Source organism: Grampus griseus (assembly GCF_964374135.1).
Source record: "Grampus griseus genome assembly, chromosome: 1".
NCBI classification, from domain to species: Eukaryota; Metazoa; Chordata; class Mammalia; order Artiodactyla; family Delphinidae; genus Grampus; species Grampus griseus.
Window position 1 is genome coordinate 137,238,695 of NC_139017.1, and position 24,379 is coordinate 137,263,073.

At 39.8% G+C, this 24,379-nt stretch overlaps 1 protein-coding gene across 2 annotated transcripts in view; it reads left to right on the plus strand.

The window, feature by feature from the left end:
• Positions 1–287: 287 nt before the first annotated feature.
• USP24 (ubiquitin specific peptidase 24) overlaps positions 288–24,379 on the plus strand; it is a gene marked incomplete at its 5' end in the record, with an annotated part of 149,945 nt that continues 125,853 nt past the window's right edge. For both annotated transcript variants that reach the window (XM_082654633.1, XM_082654634.1), the window contains one exon: positions 288–611. In XM_082654633.1, the coding sequence (XP_082510759.1) occupies positions 288–611 (324 nt within the window). The remainder of the gene's footprint in view (positions 612–24,379) is intronic.

The following is a 24,379-nucleotide window of genomic DNA, read 5'->3' on the forward strand; positions in this document are numbered from 1 at the left end:
CGCGGCCCCGCGGGCCGGAGGAGGCGGAGGCGGAGGAGGAGGCCAACATGGCGGCGCGCAGGGCTGGGCCGGGCCGCCGCAGCGCCTGAGCCCTCCACCGCCGTCGGTTGGCTCGGGGCGCCCACCCCCGCGCCCACCCTGGCCCGGCGGCCGCGGAGCGCGCAGCGCAGGAGTGCAGGGGCCCGCCCGGGCGCGGGGACGGCGCGGAGGCAGCGCCGCGCGGCCCGCCAGGCCCCGGACCCGCAGCTTCGCAGCCCGCCGGCTGGCGCGGCCCGGAGGCCCGAGCCATGGAATCGGAGGAGGAGCAGCACATGACCACGCTGCTGTGCATGGGCTTCTCGGACCCTGCCACCATCCGCAAGGCCCTGCGCCTGGCCAAGAACGACATCAACGAGGCCGTGGCGCTGCTTACCAACGAGCGGCCGGGCCTCGACTACGGCGGCTACGAGCCCATGGACAGCGGCGGCGGCCCCAGCCCCGGGCCCGGCGGGGTCTCGCGGGGCGACGGCGGCGGCGACGGCGGCGGCGGAGGCCCTTCCCGCGGCAGCAGCACCGGAGGCGGCGGCGGCTTCGACCCCCCGCCCGCCTACCACGAGGTGGTGGACGCCGAGGTGAGGAGGGGCGACCCATGACCCCCGCGGGAGAGGCCAGCGGGCTGGAGTTCCCTGGGGAGGGGACACACCCCACTGGGCTTGGAGTGCGGAGGGCTTGTGAGACGGGGGAGGCAAGGAGAGAGGGGAAATGGAACACCGGGCTCGTCGGGATGGAGGTCACCGGACTGGGGTCAAGTGGGGAGAAGGGCCCATGGGGAGGGGCTGAATGGGAATAAGGGCTGCAGGACAGGGCTGCGCGGCAGCGTGAGTAGGGGGTCTCTGGGCTTTGAGCTGAGCTCGCTAACGGGGCAGGCCCGGGTCGGGGATGGGGAGAAGGGCCCAAGGCTGGCATCCGAGGTGGGGAGAGCCAGACACATTGACCTGGAGTGTGTGATGGGGAGGACGCTTGTATCAGGGGGTGAGAAATGGGGTCCTAGGAGATTAGGCGAGGGCCCAAGATTTCGCGGCCCAGGGTTTCAGTGAAGGAGTGGGGAGGCACCAGGTTCAGTCAGAGAAAAAGTGGGATGGGCCAGCCAGAGTAGCGGCTTTGCTAGGGTCAGGAATGAGGTTAGGAATGGGGTTTGGGTTTTAGCCAAGGACCAGAAAGAGAGGAGATTGGTCAGGGTCTAAAATGAAGAGGGACTGGGCAGAGGTCAGGAATGACAAGAATTGATAGGAAGTGGGGAAGGGGCTCAGCTGCAATAAAGTCTGGGGGGGGGGCGTCATTGATAAGGTTAGATATTAAAGCCACGGGGATTAGACTGAGAGAGGTTAGAGATAAGAGGCCAGGGCAGGAGTCAAAGCTGAGGAGGGGCTAGGCAGTGATGGGACTGGAGTTGGAGGATGAAGCTGGGACCAAGTCTGGGTAAGCAGAGTACTGGTCAGCTGTTAAGTCAGAAATGAGGGAAAGCTAGACTGGAGAAAGGGATTGGAGCAATACTTAGGGTGCTGTGTAGAGGGACAGGGACAGGGCGGGAGATAAGGGGACTGGAGAAGTCTGTTAAGGAGAAAGAGGGCCGTCTAGGCGAATGGCTTTGGTCAGAAATCTCAAATCTGGGTGGAGACGATTCCTTTTTGTTTTAGTTAGGGATGTGAGCAAAGAACATGGGGGGAGAAAACAGACTTTACCTGATTTTTTAAAAAGCATCAACCAGAAGCAACAGTGCTTGTGAATAATTACTTTGCAGAAAAATGGCAGCTCCTGGTAGGAGTTTTGGTCAGATTCACTGCTTGGTACATTTCAAGGGTCCAGTAGAGCGGGTTGGCCTACTCTAGTGGTTTGGGTTTTTTAGTAGAGATGTGAATTTGGAAAATTCTTAATGAAGCTAAGCCTCCTGATAGAATTTTTTCCTAAATAATCTTCTGTCCTTTCAGTTATATTCTTTTGCAGCAGTTTCTTGGGCTGAAGTATTTTGGGAAAGAAGGTGGCACTTCAAAAAGCTAGATTTCTTCGCAAGATCTCTTTGGTTTCCAGACTTCCACACACTTGGTTGATTGCCCTCTGTTACCTAGTAACTCAGCTAGATCATTGACTAGTATATGGCAGTAAAGGTTGTAATTAGTCCTAGTCTGGGGAAAAATTCCCATATATTTAAATGTACCTAAGTCACTTTAAGAAATGAGCTTCTCTTTGCAAGTCCCCATCACTCCTCTCCTTGTTCCTTCTAGTTTTTTTGTTTTTGTTTTTGTTTTTATAAATTTATTTATTTATTTTTGGCTGCGTTTGGTCTTCATTGCTGCGCGCCGGCCTTCTCTAGTTGCGGTGAGCGGGGGCTACTCTTTGTTGCCGTGCGTGGGCTTCTCATTGCGGTGGCTTCTCTTGCTGCAGAGCACGGGCTCTAGGCATGCGGGCTTCAGTAGTTGTGGCACATGTGCTCAGTAGTTGTGGCTCACGGGCTCTAGAGCGCAGGCTTAGTAGTTGTGGTACACGGGCTTAGTTGTTCCCCAGCATGTGGGATCTTCCTGGACCAGGGATCGAACCGGTGTCCCCTGCATTGGCAGGAGGATTCTTAACCACTGCACCACCAAGGAAGCCCCCTTCCTTCTAGTTTTGACCCAGTTTTGAAATCAAGAAGAAAGTCATTGCTTATTCTGAAGATGCTTGTATGGCCCTACATAGTTCAGTGTATCCTCATTTTGTGAAAAATTTTACTCTTTTTTTCTTTTGTCACACCTTTTAATTTCCTAGAATTGCAAAATCAAAATAAATTATAATGCTTGGTGGTACTTTAACATTAGTTGTACTGCCTGTACATTTAAATACTAAGAATTGGGACTGGCTTCTTTGCACATGAATGACAGGCTGAGGAGTTTGCTTTAATGTAAAATCCAGAGAATCTATGACTTTCTGAAGAATCCTGTCAAGTTTTCGTTTCCTCTTGACCTGTGGATTTGGCTGCACCATTTAATTTTGAGAGTTCACTAGGGGCTGGTTACTGAGGCTGCTTTACCTGGAAGAGTATTGGCAAGGATACAGGGAGACACTTTCCTGGCACACAGGAGCCTGGTGAGAATGTTTAACCCCATTTTTGCCTCTGTAGTTTTACAAATCTTCTTGCATGCCACCTGTGCACCTTGTTGGTCATCCTTGCTGTAGACAGTGGGAACCTGAGGCATTTGATCTTGGGAAATAGGGAGAAGTGCTAAACATTGTTGAGCATCTACAGTGTGTCAGGCACTATGTTAGGTGTTTTATACATTTTATTTAATCCCCAGTGAGATAGCTAATAAGATCACCATTTTAGAGCTGTGCTTGGCTAGTGGCAAAGTCTGGATTTGAACCTGTTCTCTCTGACTTCAGACAGTGTGCTTTTCATTCTGCTCAACTCATGGTTTTAGGATTGAATTCTTTTTAAGATAAGGAAAAATAAAGAGGGAAAGAGACAAGTTTGGAGGCTCCTGTACAAGTCTAGGAATGATGTGGCTGGCAATTGCTGAATCAAGGCATTAGGAATAGGATAATGGGTAGAATGAAAGGAGAATCATCGATTTTTAAAGCAGAAGACTTTAGAAATTAATGATTAGTTTGGCTCCCTTGTTTTACAAGTGCAACCTTGCAGGCCCCAAAGGGGAAGTGACGTCTCCCCATAGAGCTAGTTAATGGAAGAGATGGGACTAGACCCCAGGCCCATGCACTGCAAGTCCAGTGTACTTTCTCCCTACCAGCGGCCTGCCTTTCAAATGAAAAGGGGACAGGACACAGTAATGGGTTGAAGCAAAGGGAAGTATAATAAACAGTGTGAAGATTGCCAGCTCTTGTGTAATCTACTTGTTTTATTTCTAAAAAATTAGTACCTTGTTTGAAAATATATAAATTTCTATTTGCCCCATAGGAAATTTCAGTTTCAGTGTCCTCTTAAAAACGTTTGGGAATATACGGATTAAAATCTAATTGTTAAAAAAGAAAAATGATTACATTTATTTTATATTTGTCATTTGGGGACAGGAATGATCCTCTTATTTGGTAAATATTTGATGCCTTCCAGGTCCTGGGGCTGGGAATAGAGTGCTGAACAGAACGTGACGGTTACATTCTGGTGGATCTTAGTGCAAGCCACTCATTTTGCAAGAAATGACTTCCGACGGTCATGTAGTTAGGTAAACCAGTTTAGTAATTTGGGCCCATGCTATAATTAGTATTTGGTTTAGAAATTAAAATTTGGAAAGTAAAAGGCGTTAACTTCTGGTTCAGTAGCAGCAAGGAGAAGGCAGATAAAAAAGACCCAGATATCTAGCAGAACACATAAAACTGCACAGAAAGCCACTTTTTAAATATCCTCCAGTGAAGTAAAGGTATCGCTTTGCAGAAAGTTGTGTTTGGTTGTTATTAGTATTGCTGGATGTAGACGTATATGTAATTCTTGGTCTCTGGGCCTGGACGGGACTTTGAAAAGTTATCCAGTTTTGATTTTGAATAGTATTACTTCAAACCCTTTCCACGGCAGGTAGGAGTCTGTTCTATTATTAGAGAGTGATATCTCACAGCTGCTCTAAATATCCAGATGTTTAACACCCCCACTGTCAGAATTCTTCAGTGTTTCTTATATGGCTGTCAACCCCCCTGGCCACTACTCAGGGCATGCCCCCTGGTTCTGCCCTCCACAGAGCTGGGAGAGAGTTGGTCCCTTAAGAATTGTGATCCTGTCCGGAGAGTTAGTAGAATTTAGAACCAGAAACCGTTGTAGGCACCTTTTAAAATTTAACAGTTGTGAAATATACCTTATTTGTTATTAAGTCTCCTTCTTTTGTCTTTAGAAAATACAAAAATGGAATTTTTAAAAATAAATTTATTTATTTATTTATGGCTGTGTTGGATCTTCATTGCTACACGCAGGCTTTCTCTAGTTGTGGCGAGTGGGGCTACTCTTCGTCGTGGTGCGTGGGCTTCTCATTGTGGTGGCGTCTCTTGTTGCAGAGCACGGGCTTCAGTAGTTGTGGCTTGCGGGCTCTAGAGCACAGGCTCAGTAGTTGTGGTGTATGTGCTTAGCTGCTCCATGGCATGTGGGATCTTCCCAGACCAGGGATCGAACCCATGGCCCTTGCATTGGCAGGCAGATTCTTAATCACTGTGCCACCAGGGAAGTCCCTAAAATGGAATGTTTTTGCAAGGAGATTTTAATTAACAGCTAGAAATACCTTCCTCATTGTCTAGTTCTGTGATAATTAATATTCCTAGAAGTGACATTTAATGCTGTGATCTCACCAATATTGTGAACTGCTTGTTTTGTTCCTGTTGTATTGTGGATAGTCTTTCTGGAAGTATTTTGTCAGGCGTGTTTGCAAGATTTCATTGCTACTTTGTTAAGAGCCCCAAAGTTGGTCCTGCTAGAGTATATATAAATCACATTACTTTGTAACTCTAATTCATTTCTGCCTCCTTTTTTCCTTTTGGTATTAAGTGGGTAGTTATACATGAATTAAAGTTATAATACATTATATATACAATATATAATATGTTATATGATATATTAAGGTTTATATTAAAATTCATGCCCCTTTTTCCCTAAAATACACAATCCTAGCTCATTTGATATAGAGTAAATATCAAATAAGTAAATTTTAGTTATTATTTGTGATTTGAATACATGACTCGTGGTTTCTGATTTACTGTGATTTGTTAAATTAGAAAAAGTGGAATCTATTTAAAAGTTTTAGAGTTAAAAAATAATTCCAAAAATCAGTTGAAAGTAAATGAAAAATAGGGAATCTGAAAGATTAATTTTGAAATAAGAATTTCTTTATAATCTAGTATATATGTATCTCCTTTGCGAATGAAGCTTATGAGTTCATCTGACAGTTGGTTCTCACCTTGTAATTACCTGGCCATTTGCTATTAGAATGAATGTAATTTGGCATGAAGCAAGTACCTCTTGTGTGTCAGTGAGTGTGTATTCTAGTGAAATCATAGTAGGTAGTGACAGCTTTATACAACATAATAATGCTGTTAGCTTAAAATTTGAAACCAATTACAATATTAGAAAAGTAAATGTTGTAATGTTTTAACAATTTGAGGAAAGAGTTTCAACTGTAATACGACCCAAATAGCAGACATCGGTGTACTATACATCTTTGTACTTACTGCTCAAATATCATATAATATTGATTTTATTTAATTTGAGTGCAAACATGAAAAATTTTTACTTTTAATAGAACTATTATATTTAGAAAGATTTAGTTCAGTAATACTTTTCATGTCTGGAGTTCAGTTTTCCAGGAAATTTTTCTTATTTGGAACACTAGAGAGAAGTAAGAAGTAAAATACATAAGATTAAACCATTTCAAAACAGCCCCATACATTTAATGCACTCAAGATCATGGATTTCATTCATTTGTGTTCTAGCTTGTTTTTTAAAAAACATAGTTCAAGTAAGTTTTAATATTAGATTTCCTATCACATTAGAAGTGTTTTGTAGTAGTCCAAACGTGAGGGGATGAGCTGTTGGAGGCAAATGCATTTGACGGTAGTGAGAAGTGACAAGTAGCCCAGGGGTAAAGAAGGGGACAGGAAACTTTAAAAACAAAGCAGGCTCACCCGTTTGTATAGGGCTATGTGAAACAGCTTTATGTGCTACATGCCCCTGAGAGGCTGTTTTTACTGATGCCACGCTCAAGAAAAGGTTACAGTATGTTCTGTTTAAGAAAGGTCAGGAATGTGTAATACACTTTACCAAGGTTTTCATTTAAAAAAAAATGGAAGAAGAAGAAAGTTGGACACATTAAAGAAATAAGCTTTCAGGTACCTGGAAAATTCAGATACGAGGGACATTTCAGCCTGAGACTTCTACATTGTGGAGGCATTGCTATGTAGGTTGTGCTTCATTTTCAAGAGTAGATTTTTTTTTAATTAATTTATTTTTGCTGTTTTGCATCTTCATTTCTGTGCGAGAGCTTTCTCTAGTTGTGGCAAGTGGGGGCCACTCTTCATTGCGGTGCGCGGGCCTCTCACTATCGCGGCCTCTCTTGTTGCGGAGCACAGGCTCCAGACTCGCAGGCTCAGTAGTTGTGGCTTACGGGCCTAGTTGCTCCGCGGCATGTGGGATCCTCCCAGACCAGGGCTCGAACCCGTGTCCCCTGCATTAGCAGTCAGACTCTCAACCACTGTGCCACCAGGGAAGCCCCTAGAGTAGATGTTTTTTTCTCGCCTTCCTTCTAGGGAGTTTTAGTTTCTTTTTTAAGTTTGTATTTCTCATTCTCAGTGTTATCATAGGAATTTTTATTATCCAGTGTTAAAATATTTTTCAGTCACAGTTGAGTTGTAAAATTTTTTTGTTAAGCTCATGTTAGTAGTAGGTGACAGTAGATTTGGTTTATTTTTATTTGTTCTGAAGAAAAGAGCTAACACAATTAAGTTGATATTTCATTCTGATAATCTTTCCAGAAATTGAAATGCTTTAGCCATGAAGCAGAGGTGTGTGGAATCTTTTTCTAGAGCTAAGTTGAAGATTTTATTTTTCTTCTTAGAAATAAGTAATACCCTAGGTGCCCACCAAAGTCTTTTCACTTAAGTTCTAGCACACAGTTCTCTTTCCTGTAGTGTCTTAGTCAGTTATGTGCATTGTAAAATTCAATTGACAGCATTTGATTTGCTTTCACTTAGGTTTAAGATGTTTATGTTAGAAATACTTTATTAAAAAAAAGTAAATATGATACATTCTTTATCAGTAGGCTTCCAAAATGGTTTCTGAAATTAAAATCTTTTCCAGAAAGATTTGTTGGTCAGACATTCTGTTGCCAAGGCTTTTCAACTTCTGCTTTGTGTTCTTTTAGAATCTAGCTTTTCATAAACAGGTCAGCATTTTTTGGCTTTTTTTCCCTCTTTCCATTTCTCTTATATTGGCAATTTTTGTTGAAAATTGAATTGCTTTGTGAAACATAGTTAGAAGCCTACAGTGTAGCATTTTGGTAGCAATTTAAAATAAATTTCAGATCCTAAAAAATATGAAGGTATTCCCTACTGCCCATGGCAACACCATCTGTCAATTATTTAATTTATTCTAGACTCCTTACTCTCTCTTCTTATCAAATAGCCTGTTAATTCTAACCTTAAACATCTCTCCTGCCCCTTTTGTCTATTTCCTCTGTTACTGCTTTGGTTTTATTCATGTGCTTTTCTTACTGTTTCTCTGTGCCACTCACTGGTGCCAGAATGATCTTTGTAAAATGCAAATTTTAGTTATGGGATAACCTCGCTTAAAAATGTTTGATGGGGCTTCCCTGCTGGCGCAGTGGTTGAGAGTCCACCTGCCGATGCAGGGGACACGGGTTCGTGCCCCAGTCCGGGAGGATCCCACATGCCACGGAGCGGCTAGGCCCGTGAGCCATGGCCGCTGAGCCTGCGCGTCCGGAGCCTGTGCTCCGCAACGGGAGAGGCCACAACAGTGAGAGGCCCGCGTACCGCAAAAAAAAAAAAAAAAAAAAAAAAAAAAATGTTTGGTGGTTCCTTATTTCCTGTAGGTAAGATCTAAACTTTCTTTCAAGGTCTCCATACTTATCCATCCCATCTTACCTCCTGCGTTCCAGTGCCATGCTCTCCCTTGCAGTTCAGGGGCCATCTGTTCCCTCACTCTCACCCCCAAACCCCAATATCCATCTGCCTGGCTAACATGGATTCGTTCTTCAAGATTACCTCAAATGCCATTCCTCCTCAAAGCGCACTTGTCTCACACGGCCACATTCTCCCACTGCATTCTGTATGTACACCAAGTAAAGCAGTGATGATGTTTTAGTTAATAAAGAGATGTGTTTACATATATGTATCTGTTTCCATTGGACTTGAGGAGCAGGATTATTTCTTTCTCTCTCTGTGTCCTAGGATCCCTGGCTCACAGAGTTTGATTGGATAGATAACTAAATGAATGGATGGAAAGAACACCTTAAGTGAAATAAAAAGTCAAATGGTATTTGAAAGAGTATTGAACCAGGAACTTGGGAGACTGTACATTTCTCTTCAGGGTTCTGTTGATTGCCAACTGTAGTATTGGGCAAGTCAGTTTGCCTCTCTGAGCCTCAGTTTTCTCACCTATGAAATGGGCACTAGATCTGTGGTTAAATTTTTTCATTCTTTCACCTCTTTAAGAAATTTAAAGCTATGAGGCCTTTCAGAAAACAGCACATATAAATATACACACTTGGTTTTTTAAATAAACTGGTGCTAAAACACTAATGCTATTATTTTTGGGTGATAGGACATACAGGTAATTCTTCCTTTTTTCTGAATTTTGAAAAGTATATAAACTTTATTAAATGAAGACGAACCAAAACCATTAAAAATAAAAATAGCTTAAAAAAATAGACTAAAGTATTTCATGATTCTTAGGAAAATTTTGCCTAGACTCCAAAATTATTTTAAAACTTTGCTACTGAGGAAAATTAAATATAGAAAGATTTAATTCGTGTTTTATCTAACTGAAATACAGAAAAAAGTATACTACTTCCTAACATATAATTGGGAACATTTTTTAAAAATCTAGATTTTATATTTGATTATCTACTTATTAGATAGGTTCTAATTAGTCCTAGTTGTAAGAAAAGTGGCTTGGAAGATGTGGTTCAGCAGGACTTTTCAATTTTGAGTCACGTCTTGAGCTTTAACGGAGCTTCTGTTTAGTTGCTCTTCCTGCCTTTCTCCTTTTCTTCACGCTCCCCCCGGCCCTTGCCTAATATCTCAGAGCATTTTGCCTTGTTGACTGTTTTTAGGACTTTTCTTATCTATGACTCCGGTGTGTTTTGATTGGCCTTTGGGTTACCTGCCAGCATTTAAAGACTATCCAAGATCTATGACTGTGTTTTGGAAACAGCTGTCTTTAGAGCACAGTTTTTCTGTTTTGTTTTGTTTTGCTTTGCCAAAGGGATGGAATAGAGATGCACACCTGGCCAACAAGGCCTTCACTTGTCACCTCTCTTTTCTGTGACCTGTAACACTGTTACTCATGATTGTTGGGCTGTTGCTGGGCTCCAGACTCAATCTTATCTGCTGTTTTCAAGAAACATTCCACTCACTTGACTTTTTCTGTCATTTGCATACCTTAATGCACTCTTTCATGTGTATTTACACATTTATTTTTAAGAGGGCGAGACTGCTATTTCCAGTATTTTTATTAAATGGAAAATAAAGAGTTCTCAGAAGAAAAACTCTAGATTTACGTTAAATAATGATACAAATCAAATTCCAATGATAAAAACAGGCGTTACACCAAAAATGTCAGAGCAGCCAGACAGTTAATAGTCCATTTAACAAAACACTTAAACATACCTTCATTCAGTAGGTTTTTATTGAGCATTGACTGTGTGCTAGGCACTGAGCTAGATGCTGGGAATACAGTGGTGAACCAATCACACATAGTTCCTTCTCTGTTCTAGTTTCAAGGCTGGTGGATTTCTTATGCTTTGTGTCCAATAGATTATAATGTTATAATTCAGAAAATTAAGGCCTTGAAGAGTTGTGGGTTAAGTGTGAAGAGATTAGATCTATCAAAAGCATTTGAGTAGTGCCTCAAGAATTTTTTTGTGATGTAATTTGATCTATAGTGGTATCCATTGCCAGGAAAGCAAGTGATACTGTTTTTTCAAGTGATATTTCTTTAGTGCCATGGAATGTACAGAATTTGTATTTATTTACTTGTTAAATGTTTAATATTAGTAGGTTAATGATTCTTTCAACTAGTATCTCTTTTAAGAATGATGCTAATTATTTCAACTAAGTGTCATTACTTTTTGTCCTAAAATCATGAATATGTATTTTTTTCCCAGAAAAGAGAAATTGCCCTAGGAATGGGTCTTTTTTAGGCTAAAAATCTCTTATGATTGTTGATAATACCCCCCAAAAAGGATGTTTTAAAGCTGGAGGAATGTTGTTGATTTTAGAAAGACTTAACGATGATGGCAGTAACAGTAACTCTAAATGAAAAACCTGTCTGCTATTAATAACGTTAGGAATCCTTAGTTTATTATCAATATTGTGTGTGTGTAGTTTTATGTTGGAGTGGACTGTCTTTACTAAAATACTGTAATACTTTTAAAATGTTAGTCATTTTCATTTTGTAAGATTTCCTTCTCATGATATCTGCTTCATTTGAAATGTTTTGGTGAGTTACAGTAGCAACAGATCATTCTGTATTTCACAAGTTTATATATCATATTTGTTTTTGAGAAAATGTCAGTTGTCTATTAAGCAATCAGTATTCTTGGTGTTGAAGTTACACCAGGCAAAAAATGTTTGTGTAATATAACATTTGTACCATAAAAAACAATTGGTTCATGATATGTGTACATATATACTGACATCTGTAGAGAATAACAAGCGAGTCCTGTTTGCTTTTTATTACTTTGAGGTTTTTATGCTTGGAGTATAAAACAGGTCTGTGGTAAAAGAATTCCAAGCATTTGTTAAGGAAGATCAAAGACCAGAATCAATGCTGAGTTACCTTGGATTCACCCAGTTCACAGTGGTTATAATACAGGAGAGAAATATCAAGAATACCTTACACGTCATAAAACAGAAAAATCATCTGTAGAACTGAGAATATTTCCTGTCCTCTCCTCTCCCTATTCCAGTAAACAATACTAAAAGTTGTAAATTTAAGGATTAAAATTGAAGATTTGTTTCAAAGCTGGAAGGGACCATTGGGATCTTTATGTATCTTTTTTTTTTTTTTTTTTTTTTTTTGCGGTACGCGGGCCTCTCACTGCTGTGGTCTCTCCTGTTGTGGAGCATAGGCTCTGGACACGCTGGCTCAGCGGCCATGGCTCACGGGCCTAGCCTCTCCGCGGCATGTGGGATCTTCCCAGACCGGGGCACGAACTCGTGTCCCCTGCATCGGCAGGCGGACTCTCACCCACTGCGCCACCAGGGAAGCCCCCATTGGGATCTTTAAATCTCGTCGGTTTAGGGATGAGGACCTCGACTCTTGGATCATTAGCAAAGTCAGGAAGGGAACTAGCCTTCTCCTTCTCAAGAAGTGTTTTGTATAGTTTACCACACTGTCTTTCTGACATGAGGAAGTCTTTTACTGTAGATTATCTTTAGTATATCCTTCCTCATAAACTTGCTGTATTTTAGTCATCACCATTTCCTTTGTTAGATACTAGTTTCAGTTAAGGGGGCAAAGGTGACATTTGATTCATTTTTTTCCCCCTTGAAGGTGTTTATCTTGTTTACCTTGCTTTCTCATTCAGCACTTTCTAATGTCAGCAGCTGTTGACAAGTTTATAAAAGGTGGTGAGGGTTGAGGAGGGGAAGGTTGAACAAGTGCTGTCATTTGTGAAGGTGCTGTGTCCGTCTGTCTACTTAGCATCCTTGTAAACCTGACAAGGATTAGTGACCCCCTGCCTGAGTCTATCCATAGTTGCACATGGGTACTGGGTATTTAAAAATAAGCTTAATAGTCAGTATATAAATCTTTTGAAATAATATATGCCTAATTTGTATATCTTTTACTTTCTTAAAACTGCCTTTTTGTTCTCTATGTATCAATTGTAGGTTTGAAATCAAACATTTTGAATGATACCTTGGAAAGGTATTAATACTCTAAACACATGACACTTGCCTTAATTATATATTTTAATGAATACAGAAATAAAACAGCATGTGTTGATTAACTCTTAGAAGATACATTAAAAAAAAAAATCAGCCTTAAAATATACCAGGTCCTGGGGCTTCCCTGGTGGCACAGTGGTTGAGAGTCCGCCTGCCGATGCAGGGGACACGGGTTCGTGCTCCGGTCCGGGAAGATCCCACATGCCGCGGAGCGGCTAGGCCCGTGAGCCATGGCCGCTGAGACTGCGTGTCTGGAGCCTGTGCTCCGCAACGGGAGAGGCCACAATAGTGAGAGGCCCGTGTACCGCAAAAAAAAAAAAAGAGTACAAATAACAAACTCTGGCGAGTATGTGGAGAAAAGGGAACCCTCGTACACTGTTGGTGGGAATATAAATTGGTGCAGCCACTGTGGAAAATAGTATGGAGGTTTCTCAAAAAACTAAAAATAGAACTACCATATGACCCAACAATTCCACTCCTGGGTATATATCTGAAAAAAACAAAACACTAATTTGGAAAGATACATGCATCCCAGTGTTGATAGCAACATTACTTACAATTGCTAAGGTATGGAAGCAACCTGAGTGTCCATCAACACATGAATGGATAAAGAAGATGTGGTATATATATACACAAAAGAATACTACTTAGCCATAAAAAAGAATGAAATTTTGCCAATTGCGGCAACATGGATAGACTTGGAGGGCATTATGCTAAGTGAACTAAGTCAGACAGAGAAAGACAAATACTGTATGATATCACTGATATGTGGAATCCAAAAAATACAACAAACTAGTGAATATAACAAAAAAGAAGTAGACTCACAGAAAAAATAGAGAACAAACTAGTGGTTACCAGTGAGGAGAGGAGATGGGGGAGGGGCAATATAGGGGTAGGGAATTAAGAGGTACAAACTATTAGGTATAAAATAAGCTACAAGGATAATATTGTACAACATGGAGAATATAGCAGATACTTTATAATAACTATAAATGGAATATAGCCTTTTAAAAATCATGTAGGGACTTCCCTGGTGGCACAGTGGTTAAGAATCCCCCTGCTAATGCAGGGGACATGGGTTCGAGCCCTGGTCCGGGAAGATCCCACATGCCGTGGAGCAACTAAGCCCGTGCACCACAACTACTGAGCCCCAACTACTGAGCCCGAGTGCTGCAACTACCGAAGCCCGTGAGCATAGAGCCCATGCTCTGCAATAAGAGAAGCCACTGCAATGAAAAGTCCACACATTGCAACGAAGAGTAGCCCCCGCTCACCACAACTAGAGAAAGCCCGCGGGCAGCAATGAAGACCCAACGCAGCCAAAAAAAAAAAAAAATCATGTAATAAAGTATTAGGCCATATATTAAGCACTTCAAATGCATCATTGAGTTGAAAAAAAATGCAGGATTGAATCAAAAATTATGCATTGCATTTGGTTATCATAGCCCTTTAATGTAAATTCTAGAATAGTCTTTACATCTCTTTAGTCTTTTGATACTGACATTTTTGAAAGTAACCCAGTTCTCATATTGTATTTTTAAAAGATTTTATAATTGAATCATTTTAAATGCACAGGAAAGTTTTATCATTGTCTATTAAGGTAATAAGGAAAACTGAACAAAAATATTAACTTCTTTCATGACATAACTTGCTCCTCTTTAATAAGACTGCACTTTCAATCACCTTTATTCTGATCTTTTATAGAATTTTAGCACTTTTAGAACCAAAGAGGGGTCTTAAACCTATAGGTAAACATTTTCATTTTATAGATGAAACTAAAATATGAAGTTATCAAGTCTTACCTAAAACAGTGGTTCCCAACCAGGGGCGATTTTGCCCCTGGAGACATTTGGTAATGTCTGGAGACCTTTTTGGTTGTCACAACTAGAGGGGTACTACTGGCACCTAGTGGGTAGAGGCCAGCGATGCTGCCAAACATTTCACAATGCACAGAACAGCCCCCCTCAACAAAGAATTATCCAGTCAAAAATGTCAGTAGTGCTGAGGATAAGAAACCCTGGTCTAAAATCATACAGCTAGTGCTGGGCTTAAATCCATGTGTCTTTTTTTTTTTTTTTTTGCGGTACGCGGGCCTCTCACCGCTGTGGCCTCTCCCGTTGCGGAGCACAGGCTCCGGACGCGCAAGCTCAGGGGCCATAGCTCACGGGCCTAGCCACTCTGCGGCATGTGGGATCCTCCCGGACTGGGGCACGAACCCGTGTCCCGTGCATCGGCAGGCAGACTCTCAACCACTGCACCACCAGGGAAGTAAATCCATGTGTCCTGACCCTCAGTTCTGTGTTCTTTCCACACACAAAACATACAATGCCTGACTTTCGCTCCCTTTCATTCTCCCTGCCTTCATCCTCCGTTTCTTCACTTTGAACCTTTTTTGTTAAGCCTAATGAATTTCTTGATGCCTGTAAGGATTAAGATGAATTAGAGCATATTGCTAGAAGAAGATGGAGTATCTTTCTAAAAGAGAAATATAAAAGTGCTTTCAGTAGAGTTTTGTTCCTGTAGGTAAAAATGTGTGCAAAATAACCTTTTAAAAGCAGTTTGGATAACCGTAACAGCTCTTTACTTTGTTTATATGATGTTTGAGTTTACAGAGCATTCTCACATACATTATCTTATTTAGTACTCGCAAAACCCCTTTGTAGTTATAAGCAAACAAATGTCAGTGTCCTTTTCAAAAGTGAGGAAATGAAGGGTCAAGGAAAATAATATATCCCATTGGACTGTGGTCAGGTAGGCATTAGTTAAAATTACATGGAGCAAGATTTCAGTTGAACTTTTATCTGTGCTAAAAAGGAACAGGCAGTCTCAAAATGTCATAGGCTCCTGGTTCCTAGACCTGTTTAGGCAGAAGCTCTGGGATATTTCCGGGGATGTGGAAGGGATTTAGGTATCACCAAAGGTTTAGCCACTGGCGGTAGAGTGGACAGTTAGACACAGCTTGTTCAGTAACACAATCCAATTAGTGCACCAAACCTGTGAATAGATCAAGTTTAATACAACGCAGTATTTGTTGTTATGGAGATAGAAGAAAGTGCTTTAAGCATGCCACACTCTCTCTTTGGTGGCAGACTCTCACACATACAGTTCTGTAGGCCTAGAATCCCTTCCCCTTCTCTTTCATTTCCTAAGGATTTATTAGGTGCTTAACATTCATTCATTCATCCACCAAATATCTACTGAGCACGTACTCTGTATCAAGGACTGTTGGAGATAGTGCAACAGACAAAACAAAAATTCTGCCCTGGTGGAGCTTATATTCTGCCTGAAGGAAGACCGACAGCAAACAAATAAGTCAAATGGAGAATGATGAGTGCTATAGAAAAAAATTAAGCAGGGAATGGGGCAGAGAGCATGCTGGACTAGGGGTTAGGTGTCACAGGGCTGCTTTTTAAAATGAGGTTCAGAGGTGGAGAGGGCAGCTCCTCACCAGAGCCTTGTAGGCAACTGAAATGGCCTTTTCGTCAGAATGAGGAAGGCAAGCGTTGAGGGTTCTGAACAGGGAGGTAATGTGATCTTATGGGAAAGATCCAGTTTGTTTTTGGATGTGTTTATTTAAGATGCCTATTAAATACGCTAGTGGAGATGTCAGACAGGGAGTTGGATAGATGCCTGGAGCCTAGGGAAGAGGTCCATGCTGGATCTAAACTGTGAGCGCCTTCAGCTCGGAGATGGTATTGAAGACCATTAGCCTGTGCATTCTCAGCAGGGCCAACAGCACTCCAAAGGGCCAAAAATTGTTTCCTGAGGGGTGAAGAAAATCTTAGATATTATAGTGGTTGGCTCCAAAGCTCAACCCTAGCCAACACAGTCTTATTCTTTAGTATTTAATAAATGGAGATGGGATGATTGAGGAAAAAAAAATGTTTAAAAGGCTCCTCGAAGGTGTGATCATGAAAACAAGGTTGAGAAACACTGCGCTAGATGTGACTCCGTGAGATCGCCAAGGGAATGTGTGTGTGTCTGAAGTAAAGAAGAGTTCTGAGGACTGGGTTCCCCGGTACTGCAGTGTTTGGGGACTGAGGTGACAAGGAGGAACCAGCAGAGGAGAGCGAGGAGTGGCTAGTGAAGAGAGAGGAGCCAGGCAGGGGCTTTGTCCTGGAAGCCACATGGAGGAGGTGTTTCGGGGCCATGGGTCCCGCAGCTGAGTTAAAGGTTGCTGGTGGGCGGGGTCAGGTGAGGACTGAGCATTACCGTGTGCTCGAGGCTGAAGAAGCTGGATGCTTACTTAGGTCTCAGCCTAAATGTCATTTCATTTGTAGGATACCTTTGACCATGGTAGGCTGGGTCCCCTTCTTATTCTTTTTTTTTCCTTTTTTTTTAAATTGTGTGTGGTGAAAAACACAAAACATAAAATCTACCATCTTAGCCATTTTCGAGGATACAGTTCAGTAGTGTTACGTATAGTTACCTTTTGTGAAACAGATCTCCAGAACTTTTTCATCTGGTAAAACTGAAATTCTGTACTCATTAAACTACAGTTCCCCTTTTATCCCCTACCCCCAGCTCCTGGTAACCACCATTCTTTCTGTTTCTATGAATTTGACTACTTCAGATACCTCATAAGTGGAATAGCACAGCGTCTTCAAGGTTCATTCACGTTGTAGCATATAACAGGATTTTCTTCCTTTTTAAGGCTGAATAACATTCCATGGTTTCCCCTTCTTACACACTTGCATAATACTGTTAGTGTAACAAGCTCCTTACAAGAAATTATAATCTCTTATTTAATTGTCTTTTCTGATAGGCAGTGTATCTCAAAGCTTCAAAGACAGAATGTGTTTGTCTTATCCATTGATGTATTCACAGCTTCTGGATAATACTGAATGGGAATTCAGTATAAAAACAGAAGACAGAATACTTTACAGAATACTTTGCTTGGAGGAATCTTGAAAATTTTGTTAAAGAGATGATACTTGAACTGATTTTAAAGACTGTCTTAGTCTATTCAGGGTAATATAATAAAATACCACAGAATGGGTGGCTTATAAACAACAGAAATTAACTTCTCATAGTTCTGTAGGCTGGGAAGTCCAGGATCAAGGTGCTGGCAGATTTGGTGTCTGTTGAGGACCTGCTTCCAGGTTCATAGACGGCTGTCTTCTTGCTCTAACCTCACATGGTGGAAGGAAGGGACAAGGGGGTGCTCTGTGGTCTCTTTGATAAGAGCAGAGCTCTGATGACTTGCTCACTTCCCAAAGGCCCCACCTTCAAATACTGTCATAGCAGGGACTGTGTTTTGGCATATGAACTTTGTGGGGACACAAACATTCAATCTGTAGCAAAGGCAAAGTGCTAATTTATTGGGTTGAAAAAGAGCATTTTAAGCATTCTAGGCAGAGGAAAGAACATAGAGGTAGCATGGTTTCACAACAAGGCCTGTGTCCTCAGGGGTCTGAGGAGTTTGGTGTGGTTAGAGCAGAAGGGTTTGGGAAAGTGGCAGATGAGGATCTCTTTGTAGGCTGTGGTCAGGTGGTAAAGAGCTTTGCATGCCAGTGCTGGAGACTTGCTTTTACTTTCTAGGCACTTACTGGCAGCTGGGAGCTAAAGGAAGTTTCTGAGCAAGTAAGTGATGGGATCAGATTCCTGTTTTTGGTTTGGTTTAGTTTTTGTTTTGTAAAGAAAGATCACTGTGGCATTTTGGAGCGGACACAAGAGTGGGGATAGAATGGTGGCAGGAACAGCAGTCATTTATGCGTGTCGGCTGCAGTCTAAGCAACGTGCAGCGAGGGCCTTAATTAACGGGGTGGTCGAGGGCCTTAGTTAAGGGGGTGGACGGCTAGGAGAGACTATTGAGAAGAAATTTCTGAGGTAGAATCACTGTGGTATGGTGACTGACTGGTTGGGAAGATGACACAAAGTTTCAGAGATTAGGGATAGTAGAAAAGAAACAAATGTGAAGCAGAAGAACACTGAGTTCTTTGCAGAGGTTGAAGAGTCTGACAGGGATATAGAAACACTCATCTGAAGCTTGAAGAGAGGTCTGGGCTACGGGGTATGATGTGCCTGTTTGCTGTGGTTGGCCCCTCTACGTGGATGCTGTCCTATTTGCGTAATAATCCTGCAAACCAGGCACTGTTCTCTATTTTTTGTTGAGAAAACTGTGGCACATAGGGAAGTTCAGAAGCTTATTCAAGGTCATACATCAAGTAAGTGGTGGTGACAGAATCAACATTTAGCTCTGTCATTTGGGAATATGTAGTAAAGGAAATTTCAACAAAATTAAGGATAAAAGGTACTTGCTTCTCCTAGAAAACCCCTTATCTAGAACTTTAGGAATATCAGTGAATTAAGAAATACAAGTGCTTTGGGAGAAAAAGAGTTGATAATCAATCCTCTCTTACCTTCTCAACTCTTGGTTTAGGGGACATTATATAAATTTTTTGTTTGGTTGTTTTTTTAATAACAAACAATTTACTTCCATTCTGGAGTGGTGATTTTAGGGACTGTGTCATCCTACCAGTTTTAGGAGGAATTGGAATACCTCCAGGGGTGCTTAATCTAGAACCTGAGATTTGGAGAAACTTGACTTGAATTCTCATCCCATTCTGAATCCATGAATGACTATTAGCATTAGGCAAGAGACCATGAGAAATGTGATTTGAGTAACTTGTCTTATTTGAGCCTCAGTTTTGCCCATCTAAAAAAGAAAGATGACAGTTCTTGCCTCATGGGGTTGGGCACCATTCCTGACACAAAGTAGCTAAGTACTCAGTAGATATGTTCTTCTTTTGCCTCTCACTTATTTTTCTCTGCAGATATCTAAATCCCCTTTTACCATCTCTCTCCTTTTTCCTGCTGTTTATTAAAACTGAAGGTCCACCTTCAGCTACCAATTTTTTTGTTCCTGAGATCAATGATCTGTAAGTCTCAGACCTCAAATCTAAATGAAAGGGTAAATCCTATGTGTAAGATACCACCTTTGAATTCGAAGACAACAATTTCTCATGAAAACCTTGTTTCTATATAGTGAATAAACACCAAGGGTTATGAAAGAAGGGGCCATGAGAAATGTCAACTTTTGTAGAAAAATTAAATTCTCTGCGACTTATAACATGGGATGAAAATGAATTCCAAGAAAACAACTTGGCAACAGACTTGAGACACAGTGTATTAGTGACTTGGGGACTGCCTGCACTTGTCCATCATCTCTTTTTTCAGTAAGCAGTATTTTAGGAATCATTTTATCTAGTCTGAAATAACAGAAGGCATATTAGATCTGCATGTAACTATCTCTGAATTGCTTGAAAAATATTAAATAAATAAGACTGACAATCTCAAGATCTCAAGTTTCATTAGAAAGTTGTAAGTTAGTGACTTGGAATCAAAATGTTCATGTTTTCGTATTTTTCCTTAAGCACTTGACATACATGGTGCTAATGGTTTGTTTTAGGTAATAGACAAATGCATTTTTAAAAATCATGGAGAAATGATTTGGCATCAGTTTGGTATCTTCATTTTTCTGTACATTAATCAAACATTTGGAAGCTCTTTTGAGTACATTGTTGGCTAATAAAATAATTCAGTAATCTAATTTAGTTTTAACATAAACTTTAAGCAGTATTGGCAATCTTCTATGCCTTAAGTTTTCTTTATCTATATTTGTTGAGTTAGTGGGCAGACAGGAGCAGAGTTTCTCTCTGAACTCACAGGCAGTATTTACTCCAGTAGGTTTCACTTCTTTAAACAAAGAAGGCTTAAATTTTAATATGTCCTTATTGAGTTCAAGAGCAAAGCGTTTGTTGTCTTTTTTTAAACTTGAAGGTAGTTTTCTAAGTAAATAGTAAAATTCTGTTATTAACTTAAAAGCTTATGCAGTAATATTTTAAAGCCCAGTTGCAAGGGCTAAGTAAGTGATACTGTTTTGTGTACTCAGCCCTCAATTAAGTTATTGCCTGTACTGTATTTATGTTGGTTCATCTGCATTTTTCAAACAGGCAGATTTCTAGATATGGGTAGTGACATATATGAACACATCTAATTGTAAATATAGAAGTTTTCATACAGAAAAATGTTTTTGTCAAAATAATTTAGATGTTAAATCTAAAGATCTTTGCTAAACTCTGAGGAGGTAGATTTACACTATATAGTGACAGCACTTATCAATTCCATGAAAAACTTTATTTCCAATAATTAAAAGTACTAAGCCCTTTTATGAGCAAACAGTAAGCCTTATTCTGAACAATTTGCCAATAATGAAGTTATAATCACAACTGTATGAATTCCTAGCATGTTTATGACATTAACCAATATTATGGGAGTTGCAGAGGTCTTGTTTATATTTTAATTTGTATTTATGAGCATAAATAAAGTTACTTATTTAGAAACTAGCCTAAATTATGTTTCCAGCAATTGTTTTGATTCTAATCTTTAAATGGCTAATTCAGGAGTCATAATTTAGGACATTAACTCATTTATTATTTTTCTTGGATGACCGAATACACAGGATTCAGTGTTACTAGAAATTTTTCAGGTTAAAAGTGACATTCAAGAATTGTCTGTGAGCTCATTTCTCTTCTGCCTTAGTGACAGAATTGTGCATCTCTAACATGCTAAATTTACATAAATATTGTAAAATATTTTCAAAACTTAGGTATCTTTAAATTTTAAATGAAATTGGTAGACTGTCATAATAAAAAGACATTGCCTCAAATAGTCAAAAAACCTGAAAATGTTGAAGTTTTATTACTTAATATACTTGAAAAATAAAGTAATTCCAGTTCCCTCTGTAACCCTCTGCCTGTAATACTGTTTCCCTTAAACTTCAACTGTTCACATGCATGCACAGCATCACTCACGGCCTGGCTTGGATCCATCCCTTCTCTTTGTTCACATTGTCCTGTACTCTAAAGACAAGAATTGTGTCTTTATCTCCGTCACCAACACCAAGTACCTTGTCTGGAACATGGTGAGCTTTTGATAAGTGTATTTCTCATCAATTTAGAATCATTGGTTGTTAACGGTTACTTGGGTATCAGTTGGATTTGGCATCTAATGAGAAAATAGTATATTACCTTCCAAAATTCTTATTAAAAGCCTTATACCTTATGTCTATCGGGAGCTATTTTGCAATAGGACGATTCTGAGCAGCTTTGCATGTGTTCTCTTGCTCAATATGTAATTTTTGCCAAGGACGGGCTCTACTCAAAATGATGACTCAGAATATTAAACCGACCTAAATATGGGTTCATGTCACTATTTCCTGCTCTCTTGTGATTCCCTATCTCTTTTGTGTTGGTAGTACCCTCCTCAAAATGAAACGCTGCTGTGTTGTCATTTGTTAACCCTAATGTACACCATGTATGTTCCCCCCCTTTTCAAGACCAAGAATGTTAACTGCTTAGGAGGCAACATGAGATTTTAGGTCTCAAATATATTATTTTTTAGATTTCTGTTTAAAAACTGACTACTGGGCATATATATCATTTTTATCATAGATCATTAGGTACAACTCTGTGGTTTGAAATTCTTAGATACAAGATTTTATACTCACTGATGTTTAATAACTATAATCTTTGAACTCATATTTGTTAATCAAGTTTTTAAAATAGCAGTTTTATTGAGACATAATTCACATGCCCTGAAGTTTACCCTTTTAAAGTGTTCATTCATAGTTGTGCAGCCATCACCACTCCTTAATTTTGGAATATTTTCGTATCACCCCCGAAAGAAAGCTTGCATGTGTTTTTAACAGTCACTGTCCTTTTCTCCCTCTTCCCATCCTCTGGCAGCCACTAATCTACTCTTTATGTCTGTGGATTGCTTATTCTAGATATTTCATATAAATGGAACCATGTAATACGTTGCCTTTTATGTCTGGCTTCTTTCACTTAGCATAATGTTTTTGAAGTTCATTTATGTTGTAGCATGAATCAGTATTTCGTTCATTTTTAGGGCTAAAAAATATTCCACTGTATGGATATACTATATTCATCCATCAGTTTTGATGAACCTTTGGGTTTTTACCACTTTTTGACTTATTAAAAACAATGCTGCTGTGAACACATGTACAAGTTTTTATGTGGAAATATATTTCTCTTGGTGTATCTCATAGGTGTATCTGCAAATAGCATTGCTATGTCCTACAGTAACTATGATTAACTTTTGAGGAACTGCCAAATTGTCTTGCAAAGAGGCTGCACCATTTTATTTATTTATTTTTAAAATAAATTTATTTATTTATTTGTTTTTATTTTTGGATGTGTTGGGTCCTCGTTGCTGCACACGGGCTTTCTCTAGTTGCGGCGAGCAGGGACTCCTCTTCGTTGTGGTGCGCGGGCTCCTCATTGTCGTGGCTTCTCTTGTTGCGGAGCATGGGCTCTAGGTGTGCAGGCTTCAGTAGTTGTGGCGCGTGGTCTCAGTAGTTGTGGCTTGCAGGCTCTCGAGCGCAGGCTCAGTAGTTGTGGCAAATGGGCTTAGTGGCTCTTAATTTTATTTTAAGATTGTTCATTGTTAGTATATAGAAATACAGTTGAATTTTAGATATTGATACTTTATTTGCAACCTTGCTGAACTCAATTATTAGTTCTAGTAGTTTCTTTTTTTCATGAATTCCTTAGAATTTTCTATATACAAGATCATGTCATCAGTGAATAGGCATAGTTTTACTTCATCCTTTTCAATCTGAATGAATGCCTTTTATTTCTTATTTTGCCTAATTGCTCTGGCTAGACACTCTGGTACAATGTTGAATGGAAGCTGAAGAACAGACATCCTTGTTTATGATTTTAGAGGAAAGCATTCAGTCTTTCATAGTTAAGTATGATGTTAATTGTAGGTTTTTTGTAGATGCTTTTCATCAAGTTGAGGAAATTCCCTTTTATTTATTTGTTGATTTTTTTCTGTTATTGTTATGACAAGGTGTTGGTTTTCGTGAATATTTTTTCTGCATCTATTGAAATAATTGTGTGTTTTTTATCCTTTATTCGATTACTGTTTATAGCATTGTATTGATTGACTTTTGTATGCTGAATCAACCTTGTATGCATACTTGGTCATGGTACAATCCTTTTTATATATTGCTGGATTCAGTTTGCTAGCTTATTGTTAAGGATTTTCGCGTTTATATTCATAGGGATGTTGGTCTGTAGTTCTGTTTATTTTTCTTGGGATATCTTTGTCCATTTTTTTAAGCTGTGGTAAAACGCACAACATAAAATTTACCATTTTAACCATTTTTCTGTTGTTGTTGTTGAGGATGAAATGTAAGATCATTTTATTTCTTCACATTTCTGCTCTTATAAGAGCCATCTAAAGTGAGTATTTCTACAAGTCTCTGTTCTGACCAGGGCATGTATTCTGGATAATGTCTGTATACATATATCCACTATATGGTTGTATAACTTACTGTTGATTTAGCATTTATTTAAATGTAAGCAATAAAGTACTTTAAATTGTTATAGACAAAAGAAAATCAATAAGTAATCACCAAAGAAGAATATCTGTTCTACTCCCTGAAACAATACATTATCTATTAAATGTATTTATGTTAGAAATCGAAAACTTGAGATGCTCTGTCTCTTCAAAGCTTCCTGTAAAATAAATGTATTAAATTCTTACTTATGTTTCCCAACACATGTGTATGCTCACATACAGATGCACATACAACATACAGATGCAATACAAACATTCAATAAGTAAAGGGAAAAATCACCTAAATAATCACATAAGAAAGATCTTTTTAAAGCCCTCAGAATTGTACTATCACTATACAGGTTTGTGATTTGTTAAAAAT